Source organism: Ochlerotatus camptorhynchus, unplaced genomic scaffold, assembly GCF_037179485.1.
Source record: "Ochlerotatus camptorhynchus isolate MF236.1 unplaced genomic scaffold, CSIRO-AGI_Acam_v1.1 ptg000079l, whole genome shotgun sequence".
NCBI lineage: Eukaryota > Metazoa > Arthropoda > Insecta > Diptera > Culicidae > Ochlerotatus > Ochlerotatus camptorhynchus.
The window spans coordinates 1,007,501-1,028,539 of NW_027040569.1; the positions used below are offsets into that span (position 1 = coordinate 1,007,501).

Consider the following 21,039-nt stretch of genomic DNA (forward strand, 5'->3'; position numbering starts at 1 on the left):
AATTATAATCTTGTAACCAAACTTGGAAACAGGGGATGCACTCAAACAATAAAGGGTGATACGGTCAAAATTTGGTCAATATCAACTTGACGTATTTCTTTCAATTTTGCATTTAAAAAACCTGAACACCCCTCATTTTGAAGGTGTGTGTGTGTAGAATGTTGCTCCTATTTTGATTTTGGAATTCACTCTTCAGTTGTCAAAATGCCGTCCAAGCAAGAAGAGCAGCGTATCAAAATTTTGCTCGCGCATCGCGAAAATCCGAGCTACTCGCACGCAAAGTTGACAAAATCGCTAAAAGTTGCCAAATCAACCGTTACAAATGTAATTAAAGTGTTTGGGGAACGTTTGTCGACAGCCAGGAAGTCTGGATCGGGGGGAAATCGAAAACCGGAAGCCGCTGAGACGACAAAGAGAGTTGCCGGTAGTTTCAAGCGAAACCCTAACCTCTCTCTCCGAGATGCCGCAAATAAGCTGGGTGTATCGTCTACAACCGTGCATCGAGCCAAAAAACGAGCCGGACTATCGACTTACAAGAAGGTAGTGACTCCAAATCGCGATGATAAACAAAATACGACGGCCAAAGCGCGATCCCGGAGGCTGTACACGACGATGCTGACGAAGTTTGACTGCGTGGTAATGGACGACGAAACCTACGTCAAAGCCGACTACAAGCAGCTTCCGGGACAGGAGTTTTATACGGCAAAAGGAAGGGGAAAGGTAGCAGATGTTTTCAAGCACATGAAACTGTCAAAATTCGCAAAGAAATATCTGGTTTGGCAAGCCATCTGTACCTGTGGCTTGAAAAGCAGCATTTTCATAGCTTCCGGGACTGTCAACCAAGAAATTTACGTGAAAGAGTGTTTGAATAAACGTCTGCTGCCTTTCCTGAAGAAACACGGTTGTTCCGTACTGTTTTGGCCGGATTTGGCATCTTGCCATTACGGTAAAAAGGCCATGGAGTGGTACGCCGCCAACAACGTGCAGGTGGTTCCCAAGGACAAGAACCCTCCCAACACGCCAGAGCTCCGCCCAATTGAGAAATACTGGGCTATTGTCAAGCGGAACCTAAAGAAGACCAAAAAACTGCTAAGGGCGAGCAGCAGTTCAAGGCAAACTGGCTTTCTGCGGCGAAGAAGGTTGACAAGGTGGCTGTACAAAATCTGATGGCAGGGGTCAAGCGTAAGGCCCGGCAATTCGGATTTGGAAAAGCGGAAGCCTAACTGAATATTTTTCCTGAATTTTATACTAATTGAACTTGAAAAAGAAATTTAATTTGATTTTTTAAATAAACGATTTCACCGATTTACACGCGTTTTCCCTTGACCAAATTTTGACCGTATCACCCTTTATATCACATATGTAATGCATGAAATCCATGTGAATTTCACATAGCTTTCCAAAAAAAGTTGACAACAACCTAAAGAAATCGTTTATGGACTTTCTCGTTCAGTTTTTTCCTGGAATTTTTTGTTAAATAAGCTAGAATTAAATAAAAAAGGTTTTTTCCCATACATTTTTCACCGCTTTACTACCAATCCCCATAGAGCCAAAACATTCAAATATGAAAGAGAAAATTCACTCTCACGATCTCAATATCTCAATATTCCTTGTTATTTGATGACACTCTGTAACATTTGGTGTGGGAGGGAGGATTACCATTAGTCCCTCCCATTTTGCATATTCTGCATAAAAAATACATAAAAATTCCCTCCCTTTTAACATATTCTGCAGGAAAATACTATTTATCAAAAATTTCTAGGAAAAAACTGAACGATAATGAATAATTTCTTTTGACTTATTTTGACCATAATATGCATCCAAAGCGTTCCATCCATTCCAAATTTCTAACTTACTATCAATGGAACAGCGCCATCAATAAGAAAAAAATAGCCTTGACTTAATGGTGAAAACTATTTTTGTAGTTCTTTAACAATTCTACTCTAACTCTTTTCTTAAATGAACTTAGTGGCCGAAACTGTCTGTTCTTGGCGTGTTCAGTGACGGCATCACGGATCTTATTTTCTAGGCACACCTTCAGCACACCTCGGGTTTCCTCGTACATGGCGACTCCTTTACCAAATCCTTGCCACCCTTGCCACGACCAGTCATGCCTCCTGGTTTTTTGCCGTTGAACGGGTGCATCGCAACTAATGCGAACGCGCAGTTAGCTACCTGTTGTATAGACAACCAGCTCTACCGGTACCATATTTTCTCACTTCTCATTGGTTACTGTGTATAGCGTGTATAGTGTATAGTGTATAGTGAAGCGAGAAAATATGGTATATAACAGGTAGCTAACTGCGCCTTCGCATATAACTAAAGTTGAAAAGACGCATCTGTGTCACTTGAAAATCCATACATGTAAACCAAACAAATACAAGAAATAAAGATCAATTAAATTAAAAAAAAAAAAAAAATCGCCTTCGCATTAGGCATTCTCTGCTTGAACGTCAAGCAGTACAGTTCGGTCTTTGCTCGCTCTGTCAAGTTGTTCTAAAGTTTCTAGTTTGTTCCAAACATTCGCAGTTTAATCGCGTCGTCAGTAGTGTCGGTCGCTTCGTGTGATGGGAAGCGCTTCCGGAGCAGGCTCCGAGAGAAAACGGAGAAGAAGAACAGCGGTGAGGGTAGCTTGAGTGTACCTATTTCGAATAGGTACGCTATTCTTCCCACCGATGTAGGGAATAGGGAATATCTTCCAAGAAGAGGAAGAAAAATCAAGGCCAGTCCGATGGTGCGAGTGGACGGGACGATGCCACCGCGACGAACGTCAGCGTCATTGGTGAGTTCGGTGACGCCGTCGAAAACGAAACTGCTGCCAGCCCGAGTGCAGCAAAAATTAAGCTTCCTCCACTGGTGGTGAAGCAAGTCCCACTCAACACGCTGATTGGCGATCTCACATCGCTGGGCGTTGCAGCTGAGTTTAAGCTCGGCAGGATCGGCACCAAGGTGATGCTCCGAACAAAAGCGGAGTACGAAGTGGCCGTGAAATATCTGAAGGATACCAAGGCGGAATTCTTCACGCACGACATCCCCGGTGAGAAGCCCTTCAAGGTAGTCATCAGGGGTCTACCAAACTTCGACCCCAAGATGGTCGAAGCTGAAATCAACCGGTACAAGCTTGCCCCAATCGCTGTCTTCCGAATGACAAGGAGAGATGAAAACGTGAAGACGTACCCGGATTGTCTTTTCCTGGTGCACTTCTAGAAAGGGACGGTGACGCTCAATGCGCTACAAGCCATCCGATCGATCTACTCCATCATCATACGGTGGGAGCCATACCGTGGCGGCCATCGTGACGTAACGCAGTGTATGAGGTGCCTCAATTTTGGACACGGTACCCGCAACTGCAACATCAAGCCACGCTGCAGCAACTGCGCTCAAGAACACGCCACTTCCAACTGCCCTGCGGATGGAGCCGTGGCGATAAAATGCGCTAACTGTGGTGGTGCACATCAAGGTTCCGACAGACAGTGCTCCAAACGCGAGGACTTCAAACGCATCCGAAAGCAGGCGTCAAGCAACAATCAACCAGGACGCAAGAAGGACAAAACCCCAGCATTCAGGACGGAGGATTTTCCGCCTCTTCGTGCTCCCCAGCAAAGGCAAGCGAATTCGCGGGTGCGACCCGCCCCCCTCAAGAAGCTTCCGGTGATTCTGCTGGCCAAAGCTCTCCATCCCCCCTGGATTCTGGAGACAACCAACAGCGCAAAACAACAACCCCGATCTGTTCTCAGCGGATGAACTGATGGAAATTTTCGTCAACATGTCCGGTGCTCTTCGTAAGTGCCGCAATAAGCCCGAACATATCCAGGTGCTCGGTAAGTTCATCATCCAGTATGGCGTCTAAACCGCTAACTATCGTCACCTGGAATGCTTGCTCTGTAAGAGCAAAAGAGATTAAGCTTGCCGACTTCCTCCGCAAGCACAGCATCGACGTGGGCCTTCTAACCGAGACCCATCTAAAGTCCGGCGATAGCTTCTGGTTGCCTGACCACAACATTATTCGGCTTGATCGCACTAGCTCCAGGGGGGGTGGTGTTGCGGTCGTCGTCAAGAAAGGAATAAAATACCACACTCTGTCCCATATCCGCACCTCTATCATCGAGGCCCTTGGTGTGGAGGTGGAGTCGTCGACTGGATACGTCCAGTTCATCGCCGTCTACTGCCCTCGACAGTGTGCCGCCAGCAGCGGACTAGCGGCTAAATTCAAGAAAGACCTGTCCACCATCGCCCGTACCGGTTCCCGCTTCGTTGTTGGAGGAGATCTGAATGCTCGCCATGAGGCCTGGCGGAACTACCAGCAGAACCAGAACGGTCGTCTGCTGTTCGACCATTCACAGCATGGGCTGTACTCCGTTTGGTTCTCGGACGAGCCAACATTCATCTCACCGGCAGGCAACCCATCGACGCTAGACCTGTTTGTCCAAGCCGGTAGCCTTAAACGAACTCAGCTCCGACCATCAACCGGTGGTGGCTGAACTGGGATACAACGTAGCTCCTGCTCCAAGCCTGCGCAAGGACTACCATCGCGTAAACTGGGCCCAGTTTGGACGCGTGGTAGACCCGCCGCTTGACTCCGTGGAGGACATCGACCGAGCGTTGGAGTGACTCCACCAAGCCATAACCGTGGCTGACGAGGCGTGCGTCCGACGAGTTCCTGTGAGGGGTAAGTTTATTGCCATTGATTCCCACACCCAACTCTTAATTCGCCTGAGAAATGTTCGTAGACGCCAGTTTCAGAGGACTGGAGATCTAGCGAGGAAACGTGAAATGGCCAATCTGAACAAGGAGATTGCTTCCAGAATGGTCTCACTCCGGAACAAAAGTTTCGGGCGGCTTGTCCAGAATCTGGACGACCGCTCCAGACCATTCTGGAAAGTTGTCAAGGTCTTAAAGACGCACCCTAAACCCATTCCACCACTCAAAGATGAAAATGATGACGATCGGCTCATAATCACCCCTCAGGAGAAAGCAAATGCGATTGGAGAGCATATTGCCAAATCGCACTTGCTTGGCTCTAACATCCAAAGTCCGCTCGAAGATCAGGTTGAGCAATGCGTACTCAACCTTGATTCCTCCCCTTGTGCCATCCCTCCGGAGGATAGAATCACAGTGGAACAGATTTGCTCAGCGCTGAAATGCACCAAAAACATGAAGGCCCCCGGGTTTGACGGAATATTCAACCTAGTGTTGAAAAATCTCAGCATGAAGGTTCACTCTCTGCTGGCTGCTGTCTTCAACAGATACTTGGAACTGCACTACTTTCCAAGTATCTGGAAGACAGCGAAAATCATACCTATCCGCAAACCCGGGAAGGGCCCAACGCTAGCTTCAAGCTACAGACCAATCAGCCTCCTTTCAGCGCTGAGCAAATTGTTCGAGAAACTCATTCTCAATCGTTTGCTCAAGTTTGTCGAGGAAAATAACATTCTCCTTCCGGAACAGTTTGGGTTCAGAAAGGGGCACTCCACCAATCCCTCCCCTTGGCTAGTTTTTTAACCTGGACGTTGGCGGGCGGGCCTAATCTTATGCTTCATAGTGGAGCGTTGGAGCCGGTTGGTTTAGGTCCGGCATCGTTGGCTCATGCCGTGACAAAATAGCGTCATGAGCATGCGATGAGTATTACTGAGTTTCCCCTCTCTGATGAACCATTGCATAAGAGAACCAAAGTTCTAGCCTGAAGTGATAGTATCACACTTGTTACTCCTTTATTTGAAAGCCGTGTTGTAGTACGCTTACGTATAGGCACTGACGTTGGGTGCGATACTGGCGGGTTTTGCCGCAAATCACTCTTATTTTATTTATTTTTACGCAGATAGATTTATTTGGGTTCAGTGCTCCTTCTACTTGCGTGACAAGCTTTCGTTGTTGTTTTCATTGAGGTATTACTCAGGGAACAATGTTAAACATTTTTGTACATGGTATTGCAACTATTCTTATATGTGCTTCATTTTGATTTGGGATAAGTGTTTGAACTATGGCTCGGAATGTCCACTGTGACGCGCTTCTATTGTGACATAACCATACGTATTTTTGTGGTGCGACATAGTGGAAACGTGTGAGCGTAGTTGAAGCATATGCCCTATGTAATTTAAAAATCAGCTAGGAAACTAACTTCAAAGTGAAGCATTTTAGTCACTTGAAGGTGTCACCTGGGACGAACTAATATATATTAAATATAGGTCAAAGTCAAAAAGAACTTGAAACACGTTAAATTTTAGATTACATTCACAAGTGCAGGTACTTAATAAAGCATGGTAGGTAGATTAGAGATTTCAATTATTTATTAAATTAGACTAATGATATATCATAATCATCAAATGAACTTAAATAAGAAACTTGAAAAAGTCTAATAACATTAGGTAGATGAACAAAAGAATTAGGTTGTGGGGGGCTCGCTTAGGGAGGCAACTAACCTTTAAAGTTGTAGAATAAATCTTCCTATTTAGTTTATCAAGAAAATGCATGCAGACCAATAGCATTAAGTAGATTAACAAGGAGATGATTAGTTTAGGAAATAAATAAAATTAGAGGTTTATGACAATTAATTACTTTTAATCTTTTGTAGGTATTGTTTTCTCCTGAGTTAATTGTACTCGTTTACTATATTATTCTCTCAATACGTGAAATCTCTGTGGCTTAAGGAAGCCTTAGCGTGAAACTTTAAAGGCACAAATGTGACGCTTCCATAAAACATACACATTTTAAATTGCTACTCCTTGTTTGCTGTGCTACTACAAACAGGTAGTAGCAATTTCAAATTTGTATGTTTTGTGGAAGCTGACATTTGTGCCTTTGAAGTTTCACGCTAAGGCTTCCTTAGAGTATCACCTTAAGCATTTGAGTTAATTTATTTTTTAGTGTTCAAGTACTTACATCTGTAAATAGCAGTCAATGTTAATCTATGAACTAAACCCTACGTGACTGTAAAATCGATCTTTTCTTAAGTGGTATTGATGCATGTTTAACTTTTCGCGGCTTTCGGATTCAACGCGCCTACGACCACGGAGCTTACGCAAAAGTGATATGCAATTCGGTGGAGCTTATCAAATGCTTTTGAATAACAACGGCGCGTCTTTCTCACTCGCTGCTCGTCAAATAATATCCAGCAAACCTTTGACAACTGTAGCCGGAAATCTCCTCTCACCCAGTTCTCGTCTTCGCCGGCGTTGGTCATTCTGGCGCTGTGGTTGCGACACTGAGGCAGTGCACCCATTTTGCAACATCCTCCAACCCGTAACACTGGTCACCGAAAGTTTCGTGTCCAGTTTTACCGACCTGCGCCACATCCAAGATTGCTAATTTAGCGACTGGTCTTCGAATGAAACCCCTGTTTGTTTGAACCAATGCTTGCCGAATCCGACCTTCTTGCCCCGCATTGACATTGAAGATTCGACCTTTTCTCCAACCATTTCTTCTTGATGCCTCCACTATTAAGACTAGATCCCCAACTGCCATAGGTTTAACCATTTTGTTCGTCGCGTAAGAGTTGGTAGATACTCACGTGACCAGCGCTTCCAGAAAGTATCCATTTGATGTTGCACCTGGCCCCAGTTGCTGCGTAGTGCGACTGATTCTTCCGTTGGGTCCGCTGCTGGTTATCGTACGCCACTCGAACTGCCCAGGAGGAAATTGTTGGGATTGAGGGCTTGCGCCTCCTCGGAATCCAGAGGGAGATACGTCAACGGTCTCGAGTTCACCATTCCTTCTGCTTCTATCGCCAAAGTAAGTAGACCTTCGTCGTCCAATCTCCGTCCCTCATTAGCTGCTTCCATCGCTGACTTGAAGGAACGCACCATCTGTTCCCACGATCCACCCATATGCGGCGCGCTCGGTGGGATGAATACCCATTTCGTGTTTGTGTTAGTGAAGGTTTCCGCCATCGCTCCGTTGATCTTCCGTATCTGTTCCCGTAGTATTCCATCGGCTCCTCGGAAGTTCGTCCCGCTGTCGGAATGGATTTCCATAGGTGCTCCACGACGGCTCACGAATCAACGCACACTCATGATGCAGGATTCAGTTGAGAGAGTGTGTCAATTCGACGTAGACAGCACGGATCGTCAAGCATGTAAATAGTGCGATCCACCTTTTGGCGTTGCTCCGACCGATCTTAACAAGGAATGGTCCGAAGAGATCCAACCCTACATAGCTAAACGGTCGCCTCAACGATGCTAGACGAGCATTTGGATTTCCATGATGGTACTTCCTATGGAAGGAATCGATGCTAAGGTGAGTCAATCGATGTTTCCTCGGCAGAATTACGGGAAACTTTGCATCACTTGTTACATTCGCTGCTTGTATTCAAATGTCCACTCGTAGGATTCCACGTTCGTCAAGCACAGGTGATAACTGGTAGATACACACTAAGGTTATTTTACAGATTTCTGTAAAATTTTACCGAAATCTCAACAGCTGAACGTTCGGTAAACAATTTTACAGTTTTCCTGTAATTATTTACAGATATCTGTGAAAAATTCACATAAATTTGTGAAAAATTACAGGAAATCTGCGAAACTGTTTACCGAACGTTCAGCTGTTGAGATTTCGGTAAAATTTTACAGATTTCTGTAAAAATGTCTAAGTGTGTACTGCTGTGTTTGTCCAGAGGCTCCTGCGATTCCCTCGGACGTTGAAGATTGTTCGTTAAGATGGCAAGTTCAACTGGGAAGGCTTCCCATTGAACCGTCCGGATCAAGTACTCCAAGGCTTGTTTTATCTCCGCCTGCGTAAGACTTCCGGGTAGTGGTCCTGATCCATTTGCCCCGCCATGTGTATTCCCAATGAAGCGATGGACGTATGCTGTAGCTCGTAGTACCCGGTTCCAGTTGGAAAACCTTTCCAGGTCGACTACTAATTGTGTTATAACGACTCCTCGATGAACGTAAATCGAGCGAAGTTCTTCATCGGCGATCTCGGTCGTTTGTCTCTGTGCAAGCTTGGCTGGCCACTGATCTTCGCTGCTCCTCAGAAACGCCGAACCTTTAAACCAAACGCTGTCTGACTTGAGCTCTGGCCCTTTACCCCACTTAGTCGCTGCATCTTGAGTCGGTCCAGAACACTCTCTTAATGATTTGTATTGAGTGCCCTTCCGTAACGAACTGCATCAATCGGACCCCCAGAACGGCTGCTTGAAGCTCCAGCCGTGGAATGGACATCGGTTTGATAGACGCGGCCTTGGTTTTAGCAGCTACTAGTGAACATTCCACTTCCCCTTGCTGATCTACGGTTCGGAAATAGGCCACCGCAACGTATGCTTCTTCACTCGCGTCGACAAATATGTGTAGTTCGACGTGTTGGTAGTGCCGAACAGTTGCTCCCAGGAAATAGCAGCGAGGAACGTGGAGGCGTTTCACATCGTTTAACAGCTCCACCCATTCTCGCCAACGCTCATGAATCACTTCGTTGACCTGTTGATCCCACTGGATACCGGATCTCCAAATCCCCTGTAGAAGAATCTTGCCCTGTACCATAAACGTGGATGGCAATCCTACTGGATCAAAGAAACTCATTAGGCACTTCAGGACTTGTTTCTTGGTGGGTGGCACTCCTGTAGATATCACTCTCTGGACTTCCGGTTGCATCAGCGTTGAAAATCCTAGAAGATCCTCCTTTGGACTCCATAGTAGCCCCAAAACTCGTTCACACTTGTCCGGGTTCTGCAAGTCCAGGCAGCGCACTTCCGATACTTCTTTCTCGCCAAGACTGTTGAGCACTACGGAACTGTTCGATTGAAAATTACATATATTGAACCCGCCTTTGGCGTGGATCGCACGAACCTCCTGCATAATTCTAGCTGCTTCTTCGAAGCTTTCAAAACTCTCCAAAAGATCATCGACGTAGTGGTTCTTCACTATGCTCTCCACAGCACGCAGATACTGCTCGACGAATTCCATTGCGTTTTTGTTTTTCACAAATTGAGCGGATGCTGGCGAACACGTTGATCCGAATGTTGCGACGTTCATCAGAAACACTTCAGGAGCTTCAGACGGGTTGCCTCTCCACAGGAAGCGCTGAGCATGACGGTCCATTTCTCGTATTAAAATTTGGTGAAACATCTCTGATATATCAGCAGAAACAGCTACTTCAAACTGCCGAAAGTGAAACAACACTGCTGGTAACGATGCCAATTGATCCGGACCCTTCAGAAGCATATCGTTCAATGATACTCCACGAGTCTTTGCTGCTGCATCCCATATCATCCGAATCTTGTTAGGTTTCTTCGGGTTGAACACCACTCCTAGCGGCAGATACCACACCCGTTTAGTGTCAGGTTGCTCCAGATCTTGTACAGTGGCTCGACGGATATATCCCTTCTCCAGATAGTGATCGATTTGCTTCGCCATGTTCTCCTTCAGTCGGGGTTCTCGTTTCATACGCCGTTCAAGACATTCCAGACGCTTTAGAGCCATTCCGTAACTGTCAGGTAGCACAAAGTCGTCGAATCGCCACAGCAGACCGGTTTCAAACCTATCTCTTACTTTTTTGGCTGTTTGCTCGAGTAGATCGCTGGTCCTTCTATCGCCGTCCGAGATTATTGGCTGGTCGTGACCCGACTTCCTCCACTGAAAAGAACTCCTTCACCATGTTGTGCAGATTCTCATCCGAAGAACAATCGCAAACGTGTACGTTGAGGGACGATGCTGTTGTGGTTTCACCTTTACCTCCGTAGATGCACCAGCCTAAGCGAGTTTTCACTGCGACTGGTTCATTTGCTCCACCTTCTTGTGTTTTCAGTGGAACAGTCAACCGTATGTTGTCGATTCCCACCAGCAAACGTGGGGCAGCTGCCTCGTAGCTTTGTACAGGAATGCCTCGCAGATGTGGATACTGGCTTGACAACCATTCAGCGTCTAGGCTTTGACTAGGAAGAGTGAGTGCCTTTACCGTGCGTACGTTTCGCAGCTCAAAGAGACGCTGGTTGTCGTGGGACAGCGATAAGCATACTGTTCGGGATTCATCTTCTACACGTGACATATTACCCGTACACTTCATCAACTCCTAACTGCCGCACCAACCCGTCCTCGATTAATGTAATGGATGACCCATCGTCCAAGAAAGCAAACGTTGTAATGCTTTTTCCTCCTCCATGTACCGTCACAGGAATGAACCTGAAGTAGAGTGATGATTTTATGTTTCGATGTATGTGGTTCTCTGCTGCTGGTACCACCGAACGGGAAAAATAGAGAAGTGGGTGGTGTCGATACTGGCATCCATTTACACCACAAACTCCAGGACTGCGACAGGAACGTCTGCCGTGGGCGTGCGGCAGATTCCTTGCTGTTGTACGAAACGGCCTCGCCCTTCGATAGAATAGGACTTGAACGTTCTGCACTTCTTCAGTAGATGACCCTTCTGGCGACACGCTGGACAGATCTTGTCGACTCCTTCTACGTTGCTGTTCTGCGGCGCTTCCGTGTACGAATGAACTGCTGCTCGCTTTTGTTTCCATTTGTCCTCTCCTTTGCTCGTTGCTCCAGTGAACAGCGTGACCCGACTTGCCGACTTCACAAATCCCCGCATGAATTCACGAAACACTTTCAAGTTCACTTCTTCACTTCTTTCCATAAACTTCACCCACTCCATCTTCACGTGCACTGGTAACTTGTCCACTAATTCACTCATCAGCGATGGATTTGACAAATGAGCTTGTTGATTTGCAGCTTCTTGGTGGTCGCACAATGTTTGCACTGCCATCCCGAAGTCGATGAGAGATTCCAACTTCTCTGCTTTCGGCGTGGGAACGGAGTGGACCTTATCGATGAGCGCATTTTTTTTTTTTTTTTTTTTTTTTTAACTCTTTATTTGTTCCAAATTCAAAATAAATTACATTTCATTTTTAACCTAGGTGCTCCAGTTACTACAGTAACTTACCAGCCTTAATTGTTATGATATATATCTAAGTGTTTTTACATTGTTCCTGTCTTGGCAATTCAGTATTTTAAACAGGTTTTTTAAACCTGAATGTCAGTATAACAATTGATAGCTTAAAACTAAATAACTAAAACTAAATCTTATCTAAGTATAAAGGGAATTAATCGTTGCAATTGAGGATTGTAACGATTTTTGCCGGAAATTATTAATTATTTTGTTGGACATTTGTGCTAAAGTCTCAACATTCGAAATTCTATGTACTTCGGTAGTACTGTACCAGGGAGGCAACTTCAAAATCATCTTCAGAATTTTGTTCTGAATCCTTTGAAGTGCTTTTTTCCTGGTAGTGCAACAACTAGACCATATTGGCACAGCGTAAAGCATGGCCGGTCTAAAAGCTTGTTTAAATATTAGAAGTTTATTCGTCAGGCAAAGTTTGGATTTCCTGTTAATAAGAGGATACAAACATTTTATATATTTGTTACATTTGGCTTGAATGCCCTCAATGTGATCTTTAAAAGTTAATTTATGGTCAAGTACTAATCCAAGATATTTCACTTGGTTTGACCAGGAAATTGGAACTCCGTTCATAGTGACTATGTGACTACTACTAGGTTTCAAAAACGAAGCTCTAGGCTTATGTGGAAATATTATAAGTTGAGTTTTGGAAGCGTTGGGAGAAATCTTCCATTTTTGTAAATAAGAAGAGAAAATATCTAAACTTTTCTGAAGTCTGCTGCAAATAACACGAAGACTTCTTCCTTTAGCGGAAATGCCTGTGTCATCAGCGAACAAAGATTTGTGGCAACCCTGAGGCAAATCAGGGAGGTCCGAAGTGAAAATGTTATACAATATAGGCCCAAGAATGCTACCCTGAGGAACTCCTGCTCTAACAGGTAGTCGATTAGATTTGGAATTTTGATAATTAACCTGAAGAGTTCTGTCAGTTAAATAATTTTGAACTAATTTCATAATGTAAAGTGGAAAATTAAACTTTTTCAATTTAGCAATCAAACCTTCATGCCAAACACTGTCGAATGCTTTTTTTATGTCTAGAAGAGCAATTCCAGTTGAGTGGCCTTCAGATTTGTTTGAACGAATTAAATTGGTAACTCTCAAGAGTTGATGAGTAGTTGAATGCCCATGGCGAAATCCAAACTGCTCATCTGCAAAAGTTGAGTTCGTATTGATGTGAAGCATCATTCTATTCAAAATTATTTTTTCAAAAAGTTTACTTATTGAAGAAAGCAAACTTATTGGACGGTAGCTAGAAGCTTCAGCTGGATTTTTATCCGGCTTCAAAATTGGAACAACTTTTGCATTTTTCCATTTATCAGGAAAGTATGCCAAATGGAAACATCTGTTAAATAATTTTACCAGGAAAGACAAGGTACTCTCTGGGAGTTTTTTGATGAGGATATAGAAAATTCCATCATCACCTGGAGCTTTCATATTTTGAAATTTTTTAGTTATAGACCTTACTTCGTCCAAATCAGTCCCCCAGGAATCATCAAAAATATTTTCCCGAGAGAAAATATTCCGAAAATCCCGAGCAACCTGATTCTCAATAGGACTAGTAAGACCCAAACTGAAATTATGGGAACTCTCGAATTGCTTGGCAAGTTTCTGAGCTTTTTCCAAATTTGTGATCAAAATTTTATCACCTTCTTTAAGCGCTGGAATTGGCTTTTGAGGTTTTTTCAAAAATTTTGTGAGTTTCCAAAAGGGTTTGGAACTCGGGTCTAATTTAGAAACATTATTTTCAAAAGTTTTGTTCCTCAGGGCAGAGAATCGCTTTTTAATTTGTTTTTGCATATCCCGCCAGATAACTTTCATGGCAGGATCGCGTGTTCTTTGAAATTGTCTCCTACGGACATTTTTAAGACGGATCAAGAGCTGAAGATCATCGTCTATCATAATTGAATCGAATTTAACCTCGCATTTTGGTACTGAGGCAGCTCTTGCTTCAACTATAGAAGTAGTCAGAGATTCAAGAGCATAATTAATTTCATCTTTGGTTTGCAAAGGAATGTTTGGATCGAAGTTATATTCCATAAATGTTCGATATTGCTCCCAATCAGCCCTATGGTAATTGAAAGTAAAGCTGTTGGGATTAGAAATTATTTCTTGGGATATTTCAAAAGTTACTGGAAGGTGATCAGAACCGAAGTCAGCATGGGTAACCAATTGGCTACAAAGATGACATGAATCAGTTAAGACCAAATCAATAGTTGAGGGATTTCTTGCAGAAGAAAAGCATGTTGGGCTGTTTGGATATTGAATAGTGTAATAACCTGCAGAACAATCATCAAACAGAATATTACCATTGGAATTGCTTTGAGCATTATTCCATGAGCGGTGTTTTGCATTAAAATCACCAATAATAAAGAATTTAGACCTATGACGGGTAAGTTTCTGGAGGTCACCCTTGAGAAAATTCTTTTGCTGGCCTACGCATTGGAATGGCAAATAGGCAGCTATAAACGTAAGTTGTCCAAATTTTGTTTCAACAGAAACTCCCAAAGTTTCAAAAACTTTGGTTTCAAATGAAGAAAGAATTTTATGCTTGATTCGTCTATGAATAATGATGGCAACGCCACCACAGGGTCCATCAAGACGATCATTTCTATAAATCAAGTAATTTGCGTCCTTCTTAACCTTATGGTCAGGTTTAAGGAACGTTTCAGTTATAACGGCAATATGCACGTTATGAACTCTCAAAAAATTAAATAGCTCGTCTTCATTATCTTTAAGAGATCGAGCATTCCAATTTAAAATGTTTAATGCTTTAAAATCCATTACTGAATTTTAAAGTCATGACAATATTATTAGCAAATTTTACTCCAGTTTGAATAGCATCAAACATGGAGTTAGATTTAAGCATATCAGAAATCATGTCAATTAATGAATTCTGTAAAATTCCATTTTAGGGGCAGTAATGCTTCCTAAGTCAAAATTGTCAAAATTTCCGTTAGAACGTTGGTTAGTATTTTGATTTCTACCCGCTGCAATAGCAGCATAGGTAGCTCCATTAACTCGCTGAACATTGTTAGCAGCGAGGGGAGTAGGTACAGATGAAACATTTGAAGCAGGGGTGATATTTGTACCTACGGGTACGAATGTAGAATTTGTTCCTCGCTGACCGTTGTTAACAGCAGAGGAATTTGTACCTGGTCGGAAACGTGGAGCGTTTCCTACCTGTCGGTTAGAACGAGATTGTAGGATCGCTTTGCGAGTCTTACATTCCCAAAAATTGGATTTGTGGTTTTCACCACAATTTGAACATTTAAATTTCTTAGGATCTTCCTTCACAGGACAGTCGTCCTTTGCGTGAGAGGAATCACCACAATTCATGCATTTAGCTGGCATGTAGCAATTTTTAGTTCCGTGACCCCATCCCTGGCACTTACGGCACTGAGTGAGGTTTTGGAAATTTCCTCCAGTCTTCCTGAAGTGTTCCCACTTCACTCGGACATGGAGCATAAGGCTAGCTTTTTCTAAGGCCTTAAGGTTGTTTAGTTCACTAGACTTGAAGTGAACTAAATAAAAATCATTAGAAATCCCGTTGCGCGAATCGCCAGGACGGGATTTCATTTTCATTTTGATTACTTGGAGTGGCACAACTCCAAGTAATTTTGCCAGTTCATCTTTGATCTGATCCAGGGATTCACCACTGGGCAGTCCTTTCATGACAACCTTGAACACACGTTCAGTTTTGGTGTCGTAAGTAAAAAATTTGTGCTTCTTCTCAGTAAGATACTTGAGAAGACATTTAAATCCGTCCAAGGTTTCAGCCAATACACGGCATTCACCCCGACGTCCAATTTGTAGTGAAAACTTAACTTTTTCACGAAATTCAAAAGTTCCATGCGAAGAGCATGGAAATCGGTAGTGGTTATCACAATAGGGGGAATCTTTTCCTTCTTGGCATTAAGCCGGGAAAGTTTACTAGAATTTTTCTTGGATGATGGATCATTCTCATCATCCGTGAGCAAATCAAATTGATTACTCAAATTAATTTCTTCAGAAGGGGGGTCAAGAGTTTGCCCCTTTCTTTTGCGTTTAGGCGCCATGGCGGCAGTAAATTTTTTATCCAAATCGACTTCCAAGCAGATTACTATAAGAATCTGAAGGATCGAAGAGGAATTTTCCAAATCGATATCCAAGAAGGATTACCTCGGGTAGGGTCCAAACAAGGATCGAAGAGGAATAAGAGGAGTTGAACAAGGTAGAAAATTTTTACAGGTTGAGCACTGAAAAGTGCTGTTTAAATTTGTTGTAGCTTTAGGTAGTAGTAACACTTCCTTAAGCAAAAAGCAAATAGATCCGCACGGCAAGAGAGCACGATGCGGACTGTCGATGAGCGCATTTATCAACAGCTCCGGTCGACCATACAGCAAACGAAGCGTTTCTATTATATGGGGAACAGATTCGGGGAGAAGAAAGCGACTGCGAACCGCTTCCAGGGCAGGACCTTTCAGAGAGCGTTGCAGTCTCATTAAATTTTCAGCGGGGCTATAGCTACATGCCAACGTAGAGGTCATAAAACTACTGATAAATACTGGCCAATCAGCTGGACTGCCAGAAAAGGTTGGAAGGTCCCGGGGCATTACTAGTCTCGCCGCTAATTGTGACGGCGAGGATGTAAATATGTTAATATTGGTCGGGAGGTTCAAATTTTCGGTAGAGCCGAGTCTAAATTGTTTGGTAAGTTGCTCAAGGGCAGCGATATCGTTCGTTTTGGTCTCTTCATTAGCATTTACTAGTAGTGAAGGATGGTTGAATTTACCTGGACGTGGCGGCTTAGGGTCTAAAGTGTTACCTGTCTTGGGGGGGGGGGGATTGTTGTTGTTGTTGTTGTTGTTGTTATGATTCAATTTGGGTGTTGAATTCTGATGGCCGTTGAGAAACTGGAGCAACGACTTCGGTAGTACTGGCTTCGGGGCTACTTGCTTCGGAATGGACCCTTTCTATTTTTCTGCATCGGAACGGTTCCTTTCGTTGGTGGAACAACTACTGCTGCTCCTTCCTCCTTATCGGGTATCGCGTCAACCTACTCTTGAGCTTTGTTCCGACTTGCTCTGTCACTCGTACGGCTCCGAACACTAGCACCATCTTGTTCTTCTTCCAAAACTGTTTCAAGGCAAGCATACTTTCGCTCCAGAAATGTCTTCTCCAAATCTTACTGGTCCTTTAGCTTTCTCAATTTCATGTCGTGCTCCTCCTGCATCTTCTTCAGCACCAACAACATCCGTCTAGACTTCGTGGTGGACACCGACGTTACCGATCCGGCGCAACTTGGGACGTGAACACACTTGCTGCAACTCCACGAACGATTCTCCACCGAACTTGTCACCCCGGCGCATGTCATGTGCCACCAAGCGTTGCATTGGTCGCACTGCACGAAGTTATCGGTGGAATCCGGACGATCGCAATAAACACAGTTGCTTTCTTCCGCCGGTGGCGTTTCATTCGGGTCCATCGCGACGAAATTTCTAGAAGAAATGTTCCTACTAGGGGTTCTTTTTTGGTTCGACCGCTTCCATTAGCAGGCACAGGTTATGTTTGTGTGGGGCAAGCTTCTAGCTGCAAGTAGATTTTTTATTGTTTGCAACAAATTCACTATATATAAGTTTAAATAGATTAACTTACAAATTTCGATCTTCCAATTAGTTTTAAGTAGAACAATTTTAGGTAGAAACAAATTTAGAATAACAAATTTTGATTTGAAACAAATTTATTAAATTTTGCAACTGTTCAACGCCGTCTTTCTCACTCGCTGCTCGCTGCCGGCGTTGGACATACTGGCGCTGTGGTTGCGACGCTGAGGCAGTGCACCCAGTTTACAACACATGGAATCCAGTGTTCAAGCTGCCAACATAGGCTAGTCATTCTACTGTATTGTCAAAAATAGAAGCAAAATTTATTCAAATGGGTCAAGTCTTGAAAACTAAGCTGTCACGCAGCTCCAGCTTGATACCCAATAAAAAAATAAGCCATGGATTTTGTAATTATTATTGATTTCAGTAGCAAAAACAGTCGCCTAGTCCTACGTCAATAATGCGAGCGTGCCTTAGACACACTCCATAACGTTTTTTTTTTAGAAAAAATGCATTTTTTTCCACCATTTTTTTTTTTTACTTTTGCTCATTTGCAGTCATAATAAAGATCTTTCATGTGCCGCTAATTTTACTAAAATTCGTTTATTACGTTCTACCACTCTGAAAGTACAATTTTATGAGAGCGAGCGGGTATTCTTCTTTTTAATAAGGGCAGTTCTTCCGAGATTTTCCATTCTTATAAATCGGTCTGAGAAAGGATTCAAAAGTTTAACTAGAATTATTTTTACTTCTTTTCAAAGCAGTTTGTTCTTTGCTTGGATTTTATTGCATCAAAATTTAAAAATCCATGGAAACTATTCCCAGAATTGCACAACTTTGTGATTGCTATACGTAGGTGATTTATTATTTCAACCGATGCTTGGATTTGGAAAAGTCATGCGTCTTATATTTATTTCAAACCGTTTATTACTCGATATACTATGTTTCGATATTCCTCCCTATCTCGATTATTTGAGCAGTTCCTTTGAATTCCCATACATCCAGGAGCCTCATTACACCAGTCGAAACGAAGCATCGTTCCAACAATCAATACGAAACTAACGATTTTAAATTGGCTCACTACTTGACTAGCCTATTGGTCCCAAGCAAATCGATTACGTCCCCCATTCTAGTACTACACTATGTTTGTTTTGATTCGCTATGAAAGTTTGAAAGATAAAATGAGAGGTTCGTGGATTTTCCTATGTTTCGATGGGTGCATCGATTAGATTGGGACCGAAGATAGTACCAGCACTGAGCCAAAAAGTTGAGCTCGTTTCTTCGGGACCTTCCGATCTTAGAGTTACCTGTATGATCGTTCTCTATGTCGATGGTCCCTAGAAAATATTCTGGAATACATTACCCTCCATTTGTCGATGAAAAATCTAGTTCACTTGTTTTTTCTACTGTTGAAGTAAGCGATCGAGCTTTGCTTTGGATAGGCGAAAGTTGGTAAATATGGACACAGTAGAAAAGATGGACACGCACTGCTTTAAATCGAAACATCTTTTTAAATAAATATAGAACTACAGCCTTTAACATGAACTAAATGATGTGGGTTGTTTATTTAAAAAGCATGTCACGCTGAATTTATTCTATAAAGATTTTTTAGATTTAAAGCAGCAAAGTTGACATATTTCCTGCTTTGTCCATTAGTGTGGTTCAAAAAATCAATTTTGATCCACCACGCTCTATCGTTTCTAAATCAGGTCTGGCACTGGCCCTTTGAAATTTATATGGGAATTACTACAAGTGAACTTTATATTCACAACGTTCTCGTAATTCGCCATAACGATTTACGTAAAAGCTGGCTATCTGCTCTTATGTAAAAAAAAAATCAACTGCAACTTTGTTGAATACCACTTTTTGATTAGACTTCAAGGTAATTATTTATTATTTGATTTCAAAGACTATAACTTTCTGAAATGATTTATCGACTGCTTTCAGGGCAACACTGCACGTATGACATAGTAGCCTGGTAGTTGCTACTGTACCCCTACCTAACCCGTGTCCCCTCGAGATCGTCAAGTCGACGATGACAGGAGCACATATCGTGGTAGGGGTAAACAATAGTTGCAATTTCCAAACCTACGACTGGATGCCTTCCTTCAAATAACAATTGAAGTGCGATAAAAATCGGTAGAACTGTTTCAAACACACAGTTGGTACTTGAACGGGTCGGTTTTCATCTCTTTTTGCCAGTGGTGGCGGGGGGGGGGGACACCCCTCACCATCCCTCTCCAAAGGGGGAGTTTGGTAAAGAGAGATGAAAAAACCGATTTGTACCTTCCTAAAGAAGTTGTCCTAGTTCGCTATTCTAATATCTATATACAATCTTCACACTGCCGTACTCTAACGGAACTATCAACTCTATGCTTTCATCTACTCCATCTATCGTATAAAAATTACCACTACAGTCTGTTATTTGAAATTAGCATCTTCAACTATGTAAATCGTTGACTTCACGTAGAAGTAATACTAAAAACATATAGTCAAAGAACTTGCAAGTGTTATGTCTGTTTGTCTGTGCAAATACCATAAACGAACTTTATCCCGGATGGGTAAACTATCCCACAAATGGTTTGGATGATACCTCGAATACGTCGTTAAGCTCTCTTTTATGGTTATTTTTATTAGGGAGTGCTTCTAGAATCGTTCTAACTGTTCTGAATGTCGATCTCTCCCTATCTCAATATCGAGAAATGGAAAGTTTGTCAGGAATTTCAGTTGAACGAGGAGAGTGGTGGGATTGGTATGTTTTCTAATGTCTAACAAAAGTAGCTTCCTGTATTAACCTCAATCACTCAAGTAGTATGCACAAACGTATTCCAGATTAATCATTCTAATGAAGCAATTTTCTTCTTTCTTCCGGAACAAAAAATCAACCCGAAGATGATTTTGTAGGTATCATTCAGCAAAGCCAACGTTCCAGCGGATCTGTGCAGCCAGGATTAATAAAAATCGAGCCACAGTTGCCCAGTGCACAGAAAGTGCTTCTCATCAATCAAACCAGCGGGCAGCAGGGACCGACCGCCAACGTCATCACTAAACCGCTATTTGTTGGAGGCAGCAGTACTGGAAGTATTAGTTCACAAGCTGCCCCACCTCCGGAGTTGGATGACCTATCGCATCTGGCGTAGGAGGTAAGGTGCACATTTCTGAATGGTAGTTTTAAGTAATTTGATGGCAAAATTTATCAAGTTTATTCTTGTATTAGAATAAAGGATGGTCTAGGAGTAATGTGTATAGGATACAAATTCGAAGAGAGTTGTTGATCATCCGAAATCCATTCAATCTCTGGAATGTTGGAATAATCGTTTTTTTCCTCCGTGTAGCACAGATGACAAGTCGAGCGAAGACATTATATCAAGAAGACTGGCAACTTTGTCAGAATCTTAGCAGCAGATACAGCAACGCTGCGTTTGAGCAAGCGTGGAAGCAACGCATTGAAACATGAGCAAATACACAAACCTATCTTCTGAGGTTGGAATTCTTGCTATCGAATTCGTTCGGAGTATTTACCTCTGAGCGGTAGATGACGCTATTGTGCCTACCCAACAAACAA

At 42.9% G+C, this 21,039-nt stretch overlaps 1 protein-coding gene across 1 annotated transcript in view; it reads left to right on the top strand.

The window, feature by feature from the left end:
* Taf6 (TBP-associated factor 6) overlaps positions 1-20,709 on the top strand; it is a 31,356-nt gene extending 10,647 nt beyond the window's left edge. The window contains exon 4 of the mRNA XM_065217763.1: positions 20,367-20,709. Within this exon, the coding sequence (XP_065073835.1) occupies positions 20,367-20,614 (248 nt within the window). The 3' untranslated portion in view covers positions 20,615-20,709. The remainder of the gene's footprint in view (positions 1-20,366) is intronic.
* The last annotated feature ends 330 nt before the right edge of the window (positions 20,710-21,039 follow it).